The 22285-nt window shown below is 43.0% G+C and overlaps 1 protein-coding gene across 6 annotated transcripts in view; it reads right to left on the reverse strand.

Moving 5' to 3' along the window:
- Positions 1-22285, reverse strand: part of ACSL1 (acyl-CoA synthetase long chain family member 1) — a 447768-nt gene that overhangs the window by 135105 nt on the left and 290378 nt on the right. For 5 of the 6 annotated variants that reach the window (XM_069199542.1, XM_069199552.1, XM_069199579.1 and 2 more), the window contains exons 11-14: positions 15496-15573; positions 13382-13516; positions 7551-7685; positions 6642-6737 (exon numbers count right to left, since the gene is read on the reverse strand). In XM_069199542.1, the coding sequence (XP_069055643.1) occupies positions 6642-6737; positions 7551-7685; positions 13382-13516; positions 15496-15573 (444 nt within the window). Of the gene's footprint in view, positions 1-6641; positions 6738-7550; positions 7686-13381; positions 13517-15353; positions 15432-15495; positions 15574-22285 lie in introns of all 6 variants that reach the window. The other variant, XM_069199561.1, reaches the window with a different exon arrangement.

Here is a 22285-nt window from a genome sequence, read left to right on the forward strand (position 1 = left end):
ACAATGCAGACAGGAAAAAGCTTGGTCAGGCTATAAGTGGCTTAGTTTTCAAGGAGTCATATGTACAATGTAGAAAATAGGAGTGGACAAGCTTAAACCACGAAAGGCCAGAAACTTTACAGGGTAATGCACACACCCTGGCCCAATCCTAATCCTAATCCGCCAACTCATCTCCCAGGTTCGTATCCCAGACTTCCTGCGTCCAGTGTCCCGTGGGTCACATCTGCCCCCATGGCTTTATATACAGGCAGCAGGTATCTCCCTGACCCACAGGTCAACATCACGCTTACAGTGCCAGGTGCAGGAGCAGCCACGGAAAAGTCTTCCATGTATTTTAAATACAGCCAAGCCCTCAGTGAAAAAGTGGCCAGGTCCCACATCAATCTTCGTTTGGGTGTCCTCAAAGGAGATAAAGGTCTCTTTTGGGTACAGGTCACATCAGGTATCACAACAACCCTCTTGCCACTCTTGATACTTCATAATGGCCTCCAAGCGGTGAAGAGGATCAAGTATTCATACTGGTAGCTCCCTATGAAAGGCAGCCCTACACAGCACTACGTTTACCAATCGTTGCCACACTCGGGCAGGCTGCCTGACCACATCTGGCCTATCGGTCACCACCCTGGTTCATCCATTAAGAGCACCGCTAGTTTCTTTGTGCCCACACAGTCTGCCAAAAAACATTTTTCCCAGTTGTTTGCAGAGAACCACAGAGGTGAAATCAATGAGGGTGCTGAACAGTTGCACACAGGTAAGGCAGTAGTAACATGGATCGCGAGGGTAACCGTGATTTGCGAGGGTGCGGCTTGGTGCACAGGCAGGACGTATACAAGGGAGCCAGCTGGAAAACGAACTATCATGCAGTGCTTTACAAAAAAGGAATGAAAGTTCCAGAAAAGCGAGCACTTGCAGAAGAATACAAGAGAGGCAGTCAAAGATGGTAAACCGGTGATGCTCTATGGGAGGACAAGCTGCACGGGATGAAACAAATGAAGCCAGGGAATTGAAAGTAAGCAAATGTGAATGACAAAAGGCAAAGGCACTGCTAAGCAATGGGAGAAATGCACTTCTCTTTTGTATGTCCAGCAGGTACTTCTTAACCTTATCTGGTAGGCTTATACCTTAAAATTAGACAAGGTTGGGATGGATGGAAAGGAGTGGTAAGAAAGTCCAATAAAGAATATGAAAAGGTTCAGCCAAAGATACACCCCAAGACTAATACCTGTGAAAGTGAAGAACAGACTCGCATACGCAAAACAGATCACTGCTAAAGAGGCTGCTTGCCAAAAATCCAGCAAAGGACGATGTAACTAAAAATCCATCCGTACGCTCCCGGCTTTAAATACCAGAGCACAACTGTCACTCTCAAGTGACAGGGTCTCCTGTAAGAGCTACTAAACAGGTTCCTGAGCAAACACACAAAAGCAAGCACTCTCAGAAGTGCACTACTTTACATGTGTGCCCAGAATTTGAAAGAATAGTGTGCAGTAAAGTAATAGCTTATTGTTAACATTGATATTCTCCCCCCAACCCGACAAGAATGCAGAAAAACGGACTCAGTTGTATCACTGGCACCAGTATTCCACAGGTACACTTTACATTTCTAGCATATGCGGCAAGGCCTCCTTCAAAGGAGAGAAACAAAACATATGGCCAGGTAACGGGCAACGCACAGGCTTCCTGCCCAGCTCTGATCAGACAACAAGAAAAAAAACAAATTGTACCAACCCAAAAGAATTTACTGATACAAGACAGGCAGAATACACTGGTGATATTTAGGCACCTACAGACTGGTTAACAAAAATGTAGCAAAAACATACATTTTTAGTAAGTTTGTGTATTCTTTGCATACTGGACAGTGAGCCTGGGTTGTGTTTTCACCCTTTCTCACAAAGCCATCTAGGGCATCATTCCACCAAAGACTGGTCTTTCATAAAGCTCTGGAAATCCAACTACAAACTAAGATGAAGAGGAATCAATTAGCGAAAGAAAACTGCCAAAGATCGCAGAGAGCAAACATATTCAACAAAGATGGCCTGCTGTGGATAGGAAAGAGTCATCTATGTCTTCAGACATAGGTCTCCTGCAGGAATGAACAATGTAAGCCCTGTAACAAAGTCAGGCAAATCGAAGACCTAACTCGGGATGTGAAAGAAATAGCTAGGTCATCAAGTAATGGCTTCCCCTCCAACCCCCCTAACTTCTTGGTTCGCTCTATTCACTGGCCTCCACATTAGTTTATGGGCTACCAAGGAGGAGGAATGCAGAGGAGAACAGAGACTGGAAAGCGAGGGTGAAGAAAACAATATAATTAAAAATTATAGGCTAGCATGCTGTGCATATTCTGGTATGTAACGGTGGGTCCAGAAAAGTTCAGTTGGTTTATGTTCAATCTTCTCATTGTGGACACAGTACCTGAAGGGTCTAGTGAGACCCCAATTACCACAATGGGTACTCCTAAAAGCTCTCCTCACTGGCACCAACTTCAGGTTATGTTTGAGGTCTTTATAATAGTTTATGTCTGAATTATGCTTTATGTCGAAATTCAAGGAGTAACTGCCCCACCTTGCAATACTTATATCAGTATTGATATAGCAATACGTTGTGAATGTAGGCACAATTTGCGACTCTGCAGTGGAATATTGTTCATGAAAATTGCAGTAGTACAATGTGCCACAAGTCACATGAACCTTCCTACAGATCACTCACAAATTACAAGAAAGATGTTGCACTGAATAAATCGGGCCATATCAGACATGGAAATCTGTCAACATTTGCATTTTCAAACTGCCAAACAATTTGGGGTTTCCCAGATGTGTAGACAAATAAAGAAAGAAGTTTGCAAACATTGATTTAAAAGCATTAATGTTGTACTTGATCTGGCAAATGGTTATAGGTAGCCAAAGCATTTATAACCATAGCCGTCTTGACAATAGTGTTCAGATGACTGACGTTTTTGTAGCTGTGCTTTCTATATAATGTGCGTCCTTTCGTTCTCTCACCTTTCCCCTCATTTGTGCTACACCTTCTCCGGTCTTCTCCATCTACATTTCTTCACTAACTGCTTCTATTGCAGGGGCTTAACAGCTTCCCACTCAAAATCTGCCACTGGATGCCAGTGTGTGGTCCTGTTTCTGAATCACAGTATGCTCTTCATGGAATGATGCGCTAGCCGCATTTGATTTGAGTTTTTAATGTCAAACCTTCACTGTGCAATTTATTTAATCAGCAATAGAATGGTTTCAGTATCACAATCCAAGAAAGTCACCAATACTCGCAGTGGTGTCACCAGCAGGTGGCCAAACAGAGACCATGCCCTAGCAGCATTCCCCAGTTTCCCTTATGTGATTCATCACCACCCCTAAAGCAATCTTAAAAACACTTTGAAGAAATAACAGACAGCAGGACTTGGGCAGTTTAGGTAAGCCCGAGGGAGAAAGCAGGGGTGTAGCAGAAGAAACCGTACACTTGGGATATAAAGAATATTGAAATGTAATAGCAATTAAAGAAAACTGAGTGGAAAACAAGTGAAGGTGGAATGGCAAAAGAAAAAATGAAAGAGGAAAGGGAGAACGAATGCAAATAATGACAAACAAAAACAACCATTTATACATGTATATAAACACATACATACACACACAGTAGTGTGTAAGCTTTGACCCTTATAAGTGCGGGAAACAGAGTAAGCAGGTATTCGAGGCTTTTCAAGGAGGAAGGTCAAGCTCAGGGCTCTACAATCACTTAACAGCACAAAAGACAAGTGTCCAACCCCGCACTCATCTTTCAAGAAAGAAAATACTTTAATGCACACTACAGCAAATGTACCACACACTAACACAACCAAGTACAATTTAGCAGCCCTGGGTGCAATCAGGCAGTACTGTGCCTTTATTTGCTGCCAACCCATCTTTGATCTAGGGGGTTCCCTTCCTCAGGGTAAGAAAAATTAGCACGATTGAAGCTCGGACACATCTCACTACTTGTCATACTTGTACACAGTCTCTTATGGCCCAACAGCAATTCCACTACATGATAGCTGGCTTCTTCCTCTGCGTGCTTGAACTCCTCTCTGCTGACAGGTGGCTCGCTAACCGCTCAGGTTGTATGCTCTGTGACAGATGGTGCATATCACAGGTGGTGGAGGACCTGCATGGGCGGGCCATTGACAGGCTGGTATATTTTGGTCATGGGGAGGCCAGGAATAGTCCAAGTCTTTGGTGAGGATATAGTCCCACACAGGCTGATTTGCTGGTGATATGGCCAAACAAAAGGCCAATCTGCTGTTGAGGACATAGCCACACTGCCAATATGCTGGTGAGGATGCTGCCATGCACAGGCTGATTCTCTCGACACGCTGCAAGGATTGGGCCTCGACAGTCAGCTCCGTCTTCATAGTTCCCACCCAGAACCCCTGCAGACATATCAGGCCCACAGTCACCAGCATCCAGAGATCACTGTGTTCTACCGGATGACACAGAACACAGACACGACAAACTGAACCTTACTTCACCTAGACAATCAGTCTTCCTGCAGAGGTGCAGGATCATTCTTTCTCTCAGCAGGCAGGTTTCTAGGTGCGTCGGGACAGGTATACAGCTCTACCAGTAAGCAGACAGATGTCTCTTGACCTCTGGAAATGCTAGTTGTCAAGCAAACGCCAAGTCTGTTTGTACAGCAGTCGTCCGAGTCCTTTGTGGAGGCCTCCATTCCTCAGACAGGACTTGGAACCAGAACCGCAACTAGGGTTTCGAGGTTCTACTTTTTCTTACAACAATCAGGCAGCAGATGCGCATCCAGAGCCTGAAAAAAGGTCAGATTATGGCGGCCTGGAAACAGATCCCTTGTCAGAGTACAGGCAAAGGCACTTTACCAATTACTTCAACCCAGTTTCACCGTAACGAGTACAAGTACCACCTGTGCGGACTAAACCCAGCGCCATGAAATCAAAAGATTAATGGCTAAATTACATTCATGTGATCTACAACCTCCTTTGTTTAAAGGAAACACTTACTGCAGTTACTGAGCCTTACACTAAACTCACCATCATGCCTTCCATACGGATTTGAGATGTGTTGATCGTACAAAAAATGTGAGGGGCTTTAAAACTTCGAGTCTCCTCACTTAGAGTAGCTGTGATGGATGAATAGGAGAAAAGATGGGCTTTACCCTGGAGCAATGAACACCTAGCTAAAAATTCACATCAACACCAAGAAATCCGTAAGAGACAAGCACTGGGCCTAGAATGCCATAGGGTGCTACCACAAAATGACACAAGGAACGAAGATATTTGTGTTGCTGCTGTTATACCGCGATTACACTGTACTAATTATGTAAAGCACTCTACTGCACCAGTGGGTCTGGTTCGTGCTACCTGAAACTAAAAGCGTTGTGGATATCACATTCTGGAATGGATGTTTGGGGAACATTTAAAATGTACTGCTTTGTTGCAATGAGGTGGAAGGGTCTCAATACTCAGGAAGACCCAAAAGGAGCAAACTTGCTGCAATTCGCGTTTAAAGATCCTGCGTCTTGAAACCAAAAGAAAACTATTCAGTGACTCTGGATGGGAATCAGGAGTTTAACAAGGTTACGGCTGGGGCCAGGCTCCGAGGTCTCTCACCCAGTAGACGCTACAGATCAGCCTTCTTACATGCTCTATGTTAGCATTTTTGGCACTCATTCCCGAGTATGCTGGTTCACAGCCAACATACTGCCTGACGAACCCACGACACGTTTGTCCCCTCACTGACCCTACAGCTGCTTGCTCCTTCTTAGTGAACTTTCTGCGGCAACTATCCAGCATAAACCCTCGTAATTGCAAGTGGAAATCATGTGCTGCAGCACAGGACTGTCGCCGTTCTTCGTTTCTCACGTTTGATTCTTCCAACATACTGCTAACAAGCACAACACGCACGCATCCGGTCAATTTTCCCTCACTACGTCGCACATAATGTCTTCGCAGAAAGGTACAACTCCTCCTTACCTTCCTTTACGAAATGCAGAGAACGTCAGTGGTCATACCACGAGAATGTGCCAGTTTCGTTTTCCCTTTGTATTCATTTTAGGTCACTAATTGTTGTGCAGTGCTATCGTGACTTCTACTGAAGCAACGGGCGTCAATAAAAACAAGCATTGGCAAACCAACAGTACTAGGGTTGTCTGCCACTCTTTTGCAGTTGGCAATGCCTATTTGTTTAGTCTTGTGTTTTGCAAACCTTTCTGGGGGAGGCTGCTGGGCCTCGTCAATCAAAAAGAACACAAAAGTGGCCAAAAGTGGCCAAAATACGTTTTGGTCTTAAAAAGCAGACACTGCGCTGATGGGGGGACCTCTGTGTGCAGACGTGGTCCTTGTTAAAGGGCAGAAAGCTGTCACTCAGTGCAGTTAGCAAATGGTTGAAATGGGATGACCCACTGCACCTTGCATACGCTTTAGTGGCCAGGAGAAAAATGTGAGTGGCACAATAAGAGGCCTATGGGTGAAGATGGCTGGCAGTAAGGCGCTATTAGTGACTATTATAAACATAACGTTAGTAAAATCAAATGTCTGCCTTACAACAGACCAAAACTAATTGTACCATTGCATTTCGAGATAAGTCGCACATTTGAAGTGTAGAGGATAAAGAACACTAAAGGGAACCCACCTGACACCCAAGAGCAGCTCTTAAGAAGGTCAGTACAGTCGGAGAGACCGGGGCAGCTCCGGTTATCATGAGCCTCACTTTACCTCCAAGACTGGCCTAAAAGAAAAAGAAAAAAGGTGTTGGACCGGTGCCAGAAAACAATCATACAGCCACGTGCACATGCCCACTACCTTCAATTCAACTGAACGGCCCATTGAAAAGAGCAGCCTAAAACTGAGCTGGAGATGGGAGGAGTCTCTTGATCGGAAGGGAGCTGCAGATTGGAAGCTCCGTCTACACAATAATCCGACACTGTCATATCGATTACAGAACAAACCGATTTCTGGGTGCGGATTATCCTTAGGAGACCGCATGTGCTTTATGATGGACATCTTCCCTTAAATGTCATCTGCAGACAAGACGCAAAAAGCCCTGTCTACTAGACTCGGATTAAAGCTCTACCTTTAACTCCAGACCGCTAGGCTAGCCATTTCATGCTGATCCCTGCACCCCTCGAAACAGATGCTCACAGTTGTCCAGAATTGAAAGTCTTGTCTCCCAATCATGAAGTTAATGTGTGGAATAGTTAGCATGAGCAAAACCAGTACGCGTGCGTAAACACGTACAATATTTATTCATAACTTCGAAATTTAAGATACTGGCACCAAGAAAATATTTGTTAAATAATGGGTTTTGGGGGAAGGGGGGGGGACTGGTTTAAGAAAATGACAAAGTAACCTAGAGAGAAATGATGGCCGCCTCTATACATTTAATCCGACATAAGAAGTCTCGCTAGAGAAACAAATGTAACTACGCATATATGCAAATCTGCCGTAAATACATGCTACAGTACCACCTAACTTTCGTCTATCTTCTGGGGACAGCATATAAAACAAATCAATTACAAATAGTGATACAACATTAATATACCTGCACTTTTCTGAAGATAACTTTATCCCAGAGACTATTATTTCGTATTATGCCACTTCGAAGTTCAGCTTCCTTCCTTTTCGTAGCAAAATCCAACATCCATCGTTTCATGGGAGTGTTTGCCTGGCTAAAGATCTGTTTAATTGTGAAAAAATGCATGAAATGTTAATCAGGCATAATCACATTTTACGAATCCTCTATTCACAAAGGAACACGAATAACACTGTTTGGAAGGACTACAGATGCTACAACTACGTGTGCGGAGGTAAACGGGACACGCCGACCTGCCCCCCCTTGCCAGAACCTCATTTCCAAGAGCGAAAACAGGAAACGCGCTGTACGAAGATCCTTCTCCCAGCACGCCTGGGAGATGTACAAAAGCAATGGCCATCGCCTTCATGTTCACTCAAGACAGCCATATATTGAACAGTGTGCAGGGATAACATGAGAAGATCCTGCATGACTAAACAGGCAATGCATTTCTTTCGTGCAAGCATCACTAACAAACAGTACCATTTAACTCTATTCCAAATTCCTTTCTTGCGCGTGTGACCTTTACTATGGGTAAAGTCAAGCTCTGAGACATCGCCTAGGAAGCGTAGAGGTGGAAGTGCTATTAGACACGGGTGTCTTCAGTGTCAATTGTCAAGCTGGCTTTATGTATTGTTCACAGTGTACCCTACATGACGAGCTGATCTGTCAGGTTCGAAAGATGTACACTCGGAACATTATTAATAACATACCCCACCGAAAAGGCCAATTTCCATCTTCTTTGCATATGATATATGATGAACAGTATATGGATCAGGAAAGTGTTCCCTAGCTTAGCCCCTCAAATGCCAACACTTCCAGTTACTCTACGTTCAAGACGCTAGAAAAAGTGTGATTGATTAAGCCATCTGTCTTACTGGGATACATCTAAACAGCAGCAGGGAAAAACTGGTGTCCTTCGTTCTGCAACACAAGAGACAAGGCAGGGCACCCTAAATTAATCTCTGAATTTGGCGAGTAGTGGCTGAACAGGAGCACGTCGTAGGGTGGCTCCTTTACAATGGCGAAGGAGCGTCGCCCAAATTCCCCCCCGCAAAGAGCCAGGAGCTATAAAATAAAACTATATTTAGTTATTTTACAGCTGCTGGCTCAGCCAGCATTAAGTGCAGGGAGCAATAAGGCTCGGCCACAGGATGGGTGAGAAGGGAGGAGTGGAGTCTGTGCACTGTAAGTGCACATGTATGTTTGGCCAAACACATGCAAACTCTGGTTTCTCCAACCCGGCAGGGTACACAACCGGGTTGGAGAAATTGCACAGACTCCCATGCAGTGTCTGACCAATCCTGCCGCAGCTCTCATGCTAGGTTTAGCATGAGAGCAACGCCAGGATTGCTGGGGAGCCTCTGTGGGTGTCCCAGTGAATGCTGGCACACAAGAAGAGAAGGAGCGCAAGACAGCCGGCGGCATTCATAAAGGTAAGTTAAAATAAAAAATAAAAAAGTTATCCCCCCTCCACCTTTTGAGATTTGGTCCGCTGGCACGTACCCTAAATTTTTAGTTAATTGTGCCATACTCCGTGGGAACAAAGATGACCCAGCTTGAGGGCTCCTTTCTATGTAGAATCCAAATGTCGCAATATTAGCTAATCTGAACTGCCAGTTACAACCGTTAAACACATGCGAGATATATCTCAATGGAAAGCCCGTCAAAGCATGCACCTGCATGGACATTCAATGTTGGAAATGTACAGGTCCTGTCCTGGATTGTTGTGCCAGACATAGGTGACTGGCATTAGAACTTCCCAGTGCAGACTTTCTAGCTGGGCCCCAATAAGCACCTGCACGCTCCAGCCCAAAGTTCTGCAGTCAGTTATGAACCTTCATTCCCCAACTGAACCATAAATTGGAAATCCAGATTGTACAATTTCACTACTCAAGTCAATAGAAGTACGTTCTCACTGAAGAACAGAATAGACTACCTGAAGCTCAGGTGTCCCAAATGGAAGAGGAGGAAGAAGGATGTAACTGTTTTTGTAGCCCTCCCCCCATCTCTTATTTTCTGTGGCCTTTCAGAAAGGATTCCAGCAACGATCTGGCAACATTCTTGTGGGCCTAATACTCCATCTATTCTGAAGGAGAATTTCATGGTCCGTGTCAAGGGTGTCCGACTGGTCCAAAGAATCAAAGCCATTAGGTCTCCGAATCATTAACCCACAGAAATATTTCCCTTCTATCAAAGTTGGGAGCCTGTCTATGTGCAGTTCAGCAGGCAGTTACCTAGAAAATTCATTTACAGATTCACCTAGTGAATGGTTAGGAGATTGGCCCAAAAGTTGAGCGATTTGTAGGTGACAAACAAGGCTCCTTTATGAAAAAGGAGAGGAGAGCGGGTGGTGGTGAAATCAACCACGTTTATAAAGTGGGTGCACACTGAGCTCCAGGCATGGCTCTTGTAATATGGAGTCAGGGATTCTCCGGATGAGATACTTTTAGTGCAGGTAAACGTCAAAGAAGCAGCTGAAACAACGAGGCAAAAGGTACAAATCGAGGAGAAGTCAATGTAGTGGGTATGACCCATATATGACTGCGGTTCAAGATGGAAGAAATTAAAGGGTCAGTATAAGGGGAGACTGCCTCGACCTGTAAGAAAGACTTAGGAGAAGAAGTCATGAGAGGCTGTATCTTAGTGCAACTGCAGGCCATCCCCAGTGTCATGCAGTGCCTGGTGGCTATAGGAGAGCCAGTGCAAACAGACCAATGGAGCGCATGGGCATTCCAGGTGGCATCCTCATGGGGGTGGGCCCTTGCAATAGGGAGCAAATAGACAATTGCACACTGGTGGTGAAAATAACATTGCTAAGCAAATAGGCTTCACTTAAATCCTCAGAAGGATAATTTATAACTTCATAGAAAGAAAAGATGGACAGAAAAGATCATGAGGCGACTGTAGAGAACAGAGAAAGGTGCCATAATGGGTCTAGATAGAATGTTGCTTGGATGCAACTGAAAAAGTGACTAACAATGGAGTTTTGTCAAGGGGGGGGGCGTGGAATCGAAAGTGACAGAGATTGATTGAGGTATCCACTGGGAGTTAATCGAAGCTAAGGAAGCAGTGGGATTTTGAGAGCAGGGAAACTAGAGCTCTCTTTAGACCGGAAGATTCTAATGTTGAAGAATCACCAACCGAGGATCCAAATTAAAGTGTTGTGTTAGCAGCCGGACACTACCCAGGTCTCTTACATAAGTGATGTAGGTAGGATTTTTTTGTCCAAACTCCTGTTCCTTCCTAGCCATGGCGGAGGTGAGCGAGTTGTCAAGGTTCTGTACACAGATACTTCTTTACTCAGACTCTAGTTCCACGAAAGCCAGCCAGGAAAAAAAAAAAGCTGCTTATGAGGCAGGAACTGTCAGGGGTGGTGGTGGTCCCAGCCTCCTTCCAATTTCCAGCCCACCTGAAAGTTAAGGAAAGTCCAACATTTCTGACCAGGTGGCAGCAGCCCTGTTATTTTTGGCAGCACCTGAAGCTAGTTCTGTCAGGAGGGAGTGGAGCGAAAAAAATGACTGAAGGCATTTTCCACCGGTGTTTCCATTTCATATAATGGTTATGATATATGTAATTTAAGCCTAGTTACCATTGCTATTTGTTCTATGTATTGCTCTGGCTCATCGAAAATCGCCTAAATGTCCGCAGATGGTAGCACGCATGCAAGAAAACTATATAGGACCACTACTTCCTGCTGCTTGAATACTCTACAGGCTGAAGGGCATTTGAAGGCACAAAATATATTTTGTTAAAAAGTTCCTTTGTGACACCCATGTTCCCTCCCTCTTTCATTTTCCCTTACATTTTTCCTCCTATATCGTCCATTAGGTTCGTTTGTTGTTCCTCTCTGTTTGCCATACGAGCATGTGGGGGTTAAGCAAAATGTAATGTTTGGCGCACTGAATTGGGAAGGCAAATATTTATTTTCTAATGGGTTTTAGAAGCAGTGATTACCACAACCACAGTTCTGCACTTCCGCTTCTCCTTTGGATATAAAACTGAAACCTAAAGGCAAGAACATATATTCTGGAGTTGAAGGTATTCATTCATAGTTTTATAGGTCATTGGCATAAGCAACAAGGTTTGTCCCTCATGGTCAGAGATGAGCACGGCTATAGAGGAGATCTCCATTTAGCATTTATGTTTTAACTATTTTCATAAAACGCATGATAATGTTTCAGAGATGCAAACCAAATAACTTAGAGACGGGTCTTTTAATTCTACTCAGTGGGTTGCCAAGATCAAACACAAAAGTTAAAGGTAGACCGTTAATAAATATAATGCCACACAGTTACAGTAATTGAAAATTTAGGTCCAGCGAATTTCATTAAGATTTAACAATTAGCCAGCTACCACAAAACGTGTAGAAAAGTGGCAGATGAAAATAAGTCAATAGTTAATCAAACTGACAGCAATGCAAGTCCGTAGGAAATTGGATAAAGTCAGAAAGTTGCCTAACCTGCTACAGGTCTCTCCACAAGGAACAATGAATGTATACAGTAGTGGAAATTAGCAAAGTCCATCAAGGTTTAGAACATAAATCAAAACCATTTCCAAAATACTATAGTTGAAAATGAGGGCTACACCAAAATACTCCATCAGGACTAACTTTTTGGTACAGAGATCCAAATGTTTCCACATTGCTAAGTGTGCTGGAGTCTTGTCTCAATAAGAAAGATGGTGGATAACTAACTGGAAGTCAAATGTCAGGATGGATCAGTGTCTGAAAATATCCTAAGACGTCAACTGAACTCTACAAGCTAGCGTTTGCGTGTCGTCTGCCTGTGTCTGCTGTAACCATGGGAGTGACACATACTGATCTAGTAGAATTAAGTCTACTGGTTTTCAGTAGATAGGAGCTCCTTCCAGAATATTTTGTGTGTCTTGAAAATGTTTGTAAATATTATGCATGTGTTTGCAATATTAATTACAAACATCAGGATGCATGCATAGGATATAACCGATGATCTTTTAATGCACCTATGCAGGTTATGTATGCCCGGTGAGCCCATAAATTCTCCTGCTGCACCTTTTGTTGCTCTGATCACTTTTGACCCTTCTCCTTTGGAGGCGCTTCAATAGGCTGGCACAAGTGCTTGCCAAACTGAGACTGCATTGTGCATCTAATTCAAACCCAGAGCGACTGTAGGGTTACATCCATTAATGTGAGTCCCACTGAAACCTGCCATTCCCCATATCGTCATTAACCAGGATGGTCAGCCTCAATTGAGGGCCAGCTGACCCAAAGCCCACGGGGGCTGCAGAATGGAAAAATACCACTGTAAGAACCGTATGCTACCAAACTAAACCAGCCACTGTAACTCACTTTTGTCAACTTCAATACAATGCGCATTTCATACTGAGGTTACAATATTTGCGGTTGCCACTGCTTCGTTTGGGCACATTCTCCTTAGTACTCCATGAGGCTGCTCAACTCCTCTCCTGCCCCAAAGCAGCAATTCAAGGTAATGGATGTGTATTTAGAGTTAAATAAATTAAAAAAAAAAAAAAAAAACAGTTCGGCCACGAGGATAACCAGAGAAAAAGACTATCCTGCACAATGTAATGCACATAAATACCTTAAAAATAACATCCCAAAAAGATTCCCGTATGTACAAATGCCGTAAAAGATTTACAACCGACAGTGAACCAGCAATGTGTTCTGCTCTCTAATAGATACTAGTGCAATATAACTAGCAGTTCATACATTACATATCCGACTTTCTAACTGGGATATAAAACTCTACATCTAAGCCCTCCCCACAAAGTGCAAGCACATACACTCCTTTGCAGCTTACTTTGTCAAACATCCTGTTTAACAATCTTGGTACCACTGGAAATATAGTGGGTTGTAAAGTCTTCAGATCATCCATAAGCAAGCGGATATCGCCTTGGAAAAATCCTATCCGAGCACCATGTCCCAGAATTATAGCCTATTTAAGAGAGAAAAAAAAAGCAGCACTTAATGACAATCAAAATTTGCTTTTGAAAACTACAACATAAGTTTAAATGTCACTGGAAAACCTGCACACCTATGTTTATCAAGCGAAGGATTTCACAAGCATTACAACTATGCCACAGGAAAAACTATATGCTGTTAAATCTTATGTATAGATTGTAACTAATGAATACATGCATATTATGATCTAATGATTCCAATGTGGGGTACTGTTGACATACTAAGCCAGGATACATTACCAGCTATGGATTATTGTTATATGCAGGTTTAAATTTACCAGTTAGTATGCACAAAGTGTTTTTACATGGGAAATGTTTATTGAAAATAGTAAGTGAAACGCTGTACTATATTGGCTGGCTGTCTCCGGTAAAAAGGTGACACTGTTTATATATTTCAGATGGTAAAGTTTTTAGTAAAACATTTTGCTTTGCTAAATAATATAGTTGATCTATAGAATTATAGATTATTTGAAGGTGCTATCTGCAAGGTTTAGTAACAATGGGCCCAAGCAGAATTAGAGGGCTCGGGATTATTTAACTTCGTACAAAAACTGCCAATTATCAAAAGGCCAATGGTAAAGATAAGCAGAGATGTTTATTGCTGTCATTGGATAAATGTGATCTCATGTTTAGAAATTAACTAGAGGATTGGAAATTTGAGTTGAAGGACCCCTGTGCAACAAATCTATGGACAGTACTGTAGGATATCATTTCTGTCAACTATTGGTTTTGAAATAAATGCACTTTGTGCAATAAAAAGAAGCAAAAACTATACAGACACGTATCCTCTAAGACCTGTAACAAAGATGCGGCCAAGAGATCGATCTGTTTTGTCTATCACAATTAAAAGGATTTCAAGCAACAGAACAAAGTATAATTTCTCACTGTTGCTCCATTCAGATCCCATTCAAATGGGAACTACCAATGCCTTTTCAATGTATTTTTGGACGACACGAGGTTCTTTATCCAGAAAATGATAAAGCTCAGTGGCAAATATCTATTGCAACATTTGTATACACAAAAGTCAGTTACAAGTGAGGCAAATACAGGAAACATTTCATATTAATAAAGAATCAAAATACCTGTCCAAATCCTTTAAGCTCCGAACTCTGCCCACCATAAGTTCACTTTCATGGCAGACTGACAACTTCAAAAAATGAGTGCCACTAGCATAAATAAAGTTTTTGAAAGGGGAAGCTTCAAGTCAATACATTACTAGCACAGTATTGGCCTACTTGCGGCAAAAATATATCAACTCCTTTCTTCTAGCTTCATGTAACTACACAAATGTGCTTTTGCTACATCTCAATTACACTATATAGGACAGTTGTTGATGCATATCTACTCTTTGGAGAGCACATGTTTTGGAAAACGTATCAAATGGAGATAATTAACACAACAGAACACTATCACAAGGTTTTGGGCAAGTTAACATACAGCATTGTTTCCCTCAAATTAGGCTACCATTAGAGTAAAGGGGTGGGAGAGTAGCAATACACAATAGGAAATCTGACAGGAGCACAGACAAAAAACAGTTTGTTTTCTAAAATGCAAGAGGTTGCAGTACAGCTAGTCTGGAGGAAGTAAGACATAGAATGCAGGTGAAAGTTGAAAGGCTAGAATGGGGATAACCATGGGCACACCTGTTCAGGTGACCAACTCCTAAAGCAGGTTCCCCTCAACTTAATTTCTCTGGACGCCGAATTTGCAGCTCTTGGGACATGGACAAAACATTAAAATAACTCAGGACTGGGTGGGGCACACCAGTGTACTTTGAGGAACAAGTTTGTTCAGTTCTTTGAAACATCTTACCTGTACAAGCCGTTCAAACATGTGTGCAAGAGGCAAATAGGAAATGAGTGTATCGCTGTGGTTCATTACATATGACTTCTGTAAGAAACAAGAAAAACTCAGAAAAGTGAAACTTGGGTATTAATTCAGAGCAAGTGCCTACCTCTACAACTCTCTCAAACATATGGGCCAGGGGCAGAAAAGAGATGAGAACATCTTCTACTCCTGGGAAAACTACATCCTGCAGAGGAGGAGAGAATGGATGTATGGAGGAGGATGGGGAGAAAGAAAATTTAGTCAAAGACAAAAAGATTGATTGCAACAGTTTATCCAAAGCTCAAATTTAGAAGTCCACCTTCATACCTCTCCAATATTTGGCAAAAGGAAAAAAGGGCAAAGGGGAGGGTGTAGTCTCTTTCAGAGCTTCTATGTTTATGCTGGATCTAAAATTAGAATATCAATCTGGAAGGCAGACAGGAGAGGTAGGAAAGTGGACATTAAATTAATATAGAAAACATGCAATCTCATTTACAGCCAAGATAATCAAAACAGAGGTTCAAGAAAAGTCTTCAATCATGCAAGGCACTGCAAGTCTTAGGCAGTTTAACACTGTACAAATACTGAAATAATTATGAAAATTGATAGGCAAAGACCACGTTGAAATTTAATTTTTTACCCAAGAGTTAGTTGCCAAACCCACCACATGTACTGTATTTCTTAAGCAAGCAAAGAAGGCAAATTACTACAACCCGCCAGCAGACCCTTCATCTCCCTTGGGAGAATAAAAGAGCTAGACAGAAAACTGTTGCAAAGGGTAGATAGAGATAACCCAAAGCAAACACTACCAAAGCAGAATTAGTTGTCACAGAAACGGGAAAGGCAACAGATTTCATGGATTGTGAGACAATTTCCGAGGTAGCAACAGAAATTCAACAGGTGATGGGAATCCATTTTCAAGGCTGAGCTTGAAAATGTAGCAGTAAATTTCAAAAGGACTTAGACGCCAAATACTTGTAGAAGTGGACTCTGTTCTTGTGTACATTTCCCAATACTAAACAGTCACAAAAAAAAACCACGAAAATCGTACAAAAGAAAAAAATAGGACAATCAAAGTTCAAGGAACACTATACATAACTTGAAAAAAATACTCATTCTTCAAATAATTGCATATCAACATAAAAACTTGTAAGCGGACATTTGACAGTCAGAAAATAAATGTACCATCCTTGATAGAAATAGAGGTCTCATGAATAAAATTGTTAAACAATTACTTGATTCAGTGGATTACTCTGTTACATGTAGGAGATTGTGGCTGTTTTTTCTGTGCATCAATTTGCTCATACCTGAAGTAGGATGGTTTTTGTTAGTCTTTTCTTGCTCATCCTATTTAGCTATTGAGCAAGGAGAGACTGGACACAATGGACTAGGAGATTTGAGGAAAAAGCAGGGTTGGGGGTAAGGGGAAATCAGAAGAACGGAGGATAGAATACGAGCATATAATGATGCACAGTTTTAATCTAGGCAAGGAAGATTCCGCCTACTGAACATGGCAACTGATTTTATGAATGGCATGCAACTTCAAAATATAAACTGCAGATTTAAGGAGCAAGCACATGATTTGTCATTGTAGGGCAGGGGCATGATTAAACGACTGGAGCTGAACTTACTCTGTGATTGAAAGTGATAGTTGCTAACAAGGCAGTCTTTGATGGTTATTAGATTATTATCACTAGTTTCTACCACATTAACAAAAACGATTACATGGTTAGAGGTACTTATATCTTACTTGCTGTTACCTCACAGACAGCCTCCTGGACAAATAATCACATATTGACTAATCCGATGGGCTAATATATTATCAACGTAATTAATGGCAGATAATGTTTGAGAGTAAGATTAAAGTTAGCAGTTTATAAAACAATACATTTTCAGACAGGTGGCTGAATTCTGAAAAAGGGGTTCAAATGTAGTAGAGAGGTATCTGCCCCCCAGTTCCTATGGATGCTACAGATCAGGAAGACAACACCTAATACCAGTCATTGTTAAGTATCAACTATCAAACAAGTTGTCAATGGATCCACTTCCCATTATTAGAAACTTGGAAAAACATGCTAGAGAAGTCACCAGGCCTAGCAATTATAAGGTCACATCTTTTTCTGCATAAAAAAAAAAAAAAAAAAAAATTCTAAGCTGCATTTTGGCTTCTATTTTCCAAATTAAAAAAAAGCTCAGAATGTGAAAATGTTTATAAATAAAGCCTTAAGTTAGCCACTACATTCTCTCACGGTTTTCTCCTCAAAGCCACAAAAGACCTGAAACATTTTCTCAATCAGCCAGTCTCTAATAGACCTACTTTAACAGCCATGCAGATCAATGCTGGAAAAGCACAAATTTACTACTTTTGGAGGAAACTGAACATTTTCACCCAGTCTTGCTAAATCGAAATTCCTTTCACCCTGACGGCATCGTTCCAATTTGTCCGACTCCGTGCCACTTTAACTGTGTACCCTCTCTGTGCTTAGAAAACCATTGTTTGGGACTACTGCATTCCAAAAATGCAATCAAACATCCTTTGAGGCTATGCAAAGGCTTTCAAACAAAAGGGTGACATGACAGATACTCTACCTTTAAATCCCTGTACAGTCCTTCTCAGAAATACTAACTATAAACTCACTATCAAAAGAGGCAGTTTCAACTGCTGGGATCTCAGAATCCTTTAAAAAGCACACATCAAAACACGTCCCTTGTCAACAAATGCTTTGATGTAAAAAAAAAAAAAAAAAATGAACTGTCAAACATTGGGAGAAGAAATGTCTTTACCCCTCTGGAAGACAATTGGCACATGTACGTTTGTTATAGATCTGGTCTCCAGAACAGCTACATTCATTTGATTTGATTTCGACCAAAACTAAATCACAAACAAACAGTGACTGCAGGGAGAGGAAGATTAGCCAAGCTCCAACGACCACCAATGGTTATTTTATGCTGCTTCAGAGAAAAATCGCCATTGCTATGCCCGTCAAAGTTCGAGCGGCATCTTCAGAAGATTAGACCTGGCATTAGAAATGTCTAGTCACAATGCACAAGGTAGCGTGTGGATTGAAATGGGCACCTTCCAGAGAATAGAACTGGTAAGAGGGGATGTGGTCAGACTATAACTGATGTCACATGATGTAAGCAACTATTTCATGAGCTACCACAGTCCACTAATTTCTACAAACAGGTCAGCAGTTATCAAAACGGAATTTCTTCAGTCTGCTAATGTAAGCTATTGCCATGTGTCTTAGAGGAGCGCCATCCAACCTACATTCAAAAATTGGTGTCGTCGTCCAGCATGTAGTGAGTGCTCTGCGTTACTGATATAGCTTTTGCATTTGGAAGACTGCTTTTTGGAGACGTGGGGCAGCCTACCTACAGATACTGCAGCATTTCAAAGAAAACCTGTAGTTTTGACATCTCTAAATAAATAAAAAAAACTACTTTTGGAAATAAGGTTTAAAAACTAAGCACTTTCCAACCTTAACTGTTGATAGTTTCCCCTCCATGCAGATCTCAAAATTTAATATGGATCGGCTGCAGGAAAATTATTTTTGTAAGTAAAACCTGTTACTTTCGTCGCTCATTTATTAAGCCCCAATAAAGTAACATCACCCAATTGCTTCATTTGTGGCCAGGGACAGTAACACTAAAACATGATCTTGTATTCTGTTACCTCAAGTTTCTTTATCTAGTCATATAAAGAGTCATCCAAAGGAATAGAAGATATGCTCGCAAATATTTTACAGCATTTCTATCATGGCAACTTGGTCTAACAAGCTTTTTGCAGCTTGGATTCTAGCTACTAGATAAGGAATACAAGTTTGAGTCATTCTTAAACCAATGGGTGTTTTATGCATTGGTAGTTTTAAGTTTATTGTAACCATTTTCGACAAGCAGGTCAACTGATGGATTACAAAATCTAGAAGCTTGGTAATCAGTAGAAGATTGTTCTTTTTTTTTTTTTAATGCATTTATTTTAGATTGCCTGACAATATGCATGAGGTCCCTCTTTAGGACGTGATCTGGTCATTGATCAGAAGCCTGTTCAGAACAAGCATAAATTGTGATCTCATTCTTTAAGATGCTGTTTTTTTTAAACAAGTTTATTGTTTTTAAAGAGAAAAACAGGTAAGGTACACAAATAACACATGTCTTGTCCTGTTTGATACCGACTGGATGGTCAATTCTAATCTGTCTCTTCTGTTACAAGAGTACACTGGGATTTCCAAAGTTACATATCCAAATAATACTGCGAAAAAGGAAGGAGCAGGCACCGTCTCTTGGGCGGATTTAACCTAGCAGTCCCGTCCACATCCCCCAAATCTTCTCATATTTACGGGGGCATCCCCTTGAATCGTACACCACTTTCTCGGGCTGCACACCAGTCCACCCCCCCCGTCTCCATTTCTGAAGGGAGGGGCCTTTGGCGGTATTCCAAGCAGCCGCAATGTCTCTCTTGGCCACCAGTGTGGCTGCTCCGACCAGAGTCTTGTCCGCTCTGGACCCCTCTATGTCCTCCGTAACGCCCAATACACCCATTTTTGGGGTCAGTAGTTGCGATGTCCCCAAAGCACTGTTTAGCTCTTGGTTTACTCCCTCCCAGTACACTCGAATCACGGGGCAGGACCATATCATATGGAAGAAGTCGGCCGGCCCCCCACCGCACCTTGGGCACAGCATCGGACACCCATCTTGTGAAGCCTATCTGGAGACAAACTATGCTCTGTGTAAGTAGAATTGTATCGCCCTCAACCTTGCAGACACCGCCAGCACTCGGGGAGCCATCAGTGCCTCCGCCCATTCTATCTCTTCAAGCGGTCCCACCCACTTCTCCCATCCATTCCTAAGGTGGCCTAGATCCCCAGGCACATTATTTACCAACATTCTATAGATTTGGGAGACACCGTTCTTCCCCAAATTTCCCATGAGTGTTTTAGCCTCGATTGGATTGAATTCTGGCAAGGGGGCCTCCTCTTTCAGGTGTATACCAAGGGCATGCCGGAGCTGGAGATACCTAAAAAATTGATTTGGGGACAATTGGAACTCTTGTTGTACTTCCTGGAAGGACTTCATCATGCTACCCTTCCACACGTCTCCCACCAGAGATATGCCCAGCGTGTCCCACCTCCCGAATCCGCCCAGCTTGGCTGTTTCTCTCAACCAGTTACCGTGCCACAATGGAGTTTGCAGAGTGATCACTTTGTTCCATCCAGTATGTCTTCGAGCCGCTCGCCATGCTAAAAAAACGCCTTGGTGATAGGCTCAAGCTTCCTGGGGATTGGTGCACCATAGAGAATATCTAGGATGCGGGGGTACCCTAAAGCGTCCAATTCTACCTGATATGATGGGTCCGACCAACCCCCATTGAACCAATCGTGAACCACCAGGAGCTGCGTCGCCAGGTAATACAGGTACGGATCTGCCATGCCCAGCCCCCGTCATACACCCCTCTGCGACAACTCTGGGATGCTACTCAGTGTCTTGTCCCTCCCCATAGGAAGGAGATAGTGATACCTTCTAGCTCTCTAAACCATGAGCGAGGGATCACGAATGGCAGATTCTGGATCACATGTAAGAGGCGCGGCAGGACCATCATCTTATACAAAGCTACACGGCCCAATACATTCAGAGGCAATGATTGCCACCGCCGAAGATAGTCTCGCACACGAGACGCCAGTGGAGACAGGTTCAGGGACCAGGATAGTTCCGGGAGCAGCACAACCCATATCCAAAGGTATTTAAAACTTAACCTGCGCATAGGCACCACCTCTTGCCAGTCAAAGCAGTCTCACGATTGTGCCAGAGGGACCAACACCGATTTGGCCAGGTTCATCTTGAGCCTGGAGGCTTCCTCAAAACGCCGGAGAAGGCGGAAACATCGGGACTGGTCACTCCCGGATTTTCCATGTATAGCAGGACCTCGTCCGCATATAAGGCCACTCTGTCCTCACATGAGGGGCCCCACTTCCATCCTCGATATACTGGGTCTTCCCTTATTCTTGCCAAGGGCTCAATGGCCAGAGCAAAAAGGAGAGGAGAGGGGGCAGCCTTGTCGTGTTCCCCGATGAATCGGAAAGGCCGAAGATAAGACTCCATTAACCTGTACCCGTGACGTGTGTTTTGTATACAGGGCCCGGACCATTCGGCAAAACCTTGGTCCAAAACTGGCCCGCCAGAGCACTGCGAGGAGGAACCCCCAGTCAACAGAGTCAAACGCCTTCTCGAAGTCGATGAATAGGAGGGCTAGATTCTGGGGCAATCTGTGTCACCCTGCGAGGGCCACTTGGAGCCTTCGTATACAGTGACGCGTGCTACGTCCGGCCATGACTCCACACTGATCCGAGTGTATCAGCAGTGGCATCACCCTCTTGAGATGGGAGGCCAATATCACAGGATAAATCTTTACTTCACTGTTAGAGATATGGGTCTATAATCCACGCAGTAAAGGGAAGGGGGTTGGGTCTTAGGTAATACGACAACGGAGGCAACATCCAGCCCTTCCGGAAAAGAGCCCTTCTGGTCCACTTCTGCATAGAGATTCACTAGGTGCGGGACAAGGTCTTCCCTAAACATCTTATAATATTCTGGAGGGAACCCACCCGGTCGGCTTTCCCACTCCCATCGCTGCAATGGCTTCACCAATTTCCGTTTCAGAGAACGGTTCCTCCAGTGTCCGGACCTCCACCGTGGACAGCTCTGGGAGCGGAATGTCTGCCAAGAATTGGTTGGAGTGTCCGATCTCTCTGGATTAGTCACTTGATACAAGACCCTATAGTAGTCAGCGAACGTCTCGGCCACTTCCTGGAGCTTATATAGACATTCCCCATGCTCATTGCAAATTTCAGGGACGATTCGGGAAGCCTGCTGTTGGGAAATCAACCAATATAGTAGTTTCTCTGTCTTATTCCCCCATC

Source organism: Pleurodeles waltl, chromosome 1_2, assembly GCF_031143425.1.
Source record: "Pleurodeles waltl isolate 20211129_DDA chromosome 1_2, aPleWal1.hap1.20221129, whole genome shotgun sequence".
NCBI classification, from domain to species: Eukaryota; Metazoa; Chordata; class Amphibia; order Caudata; family Salamandridae; genus Pleurodeles; species Pleurodeles waltl.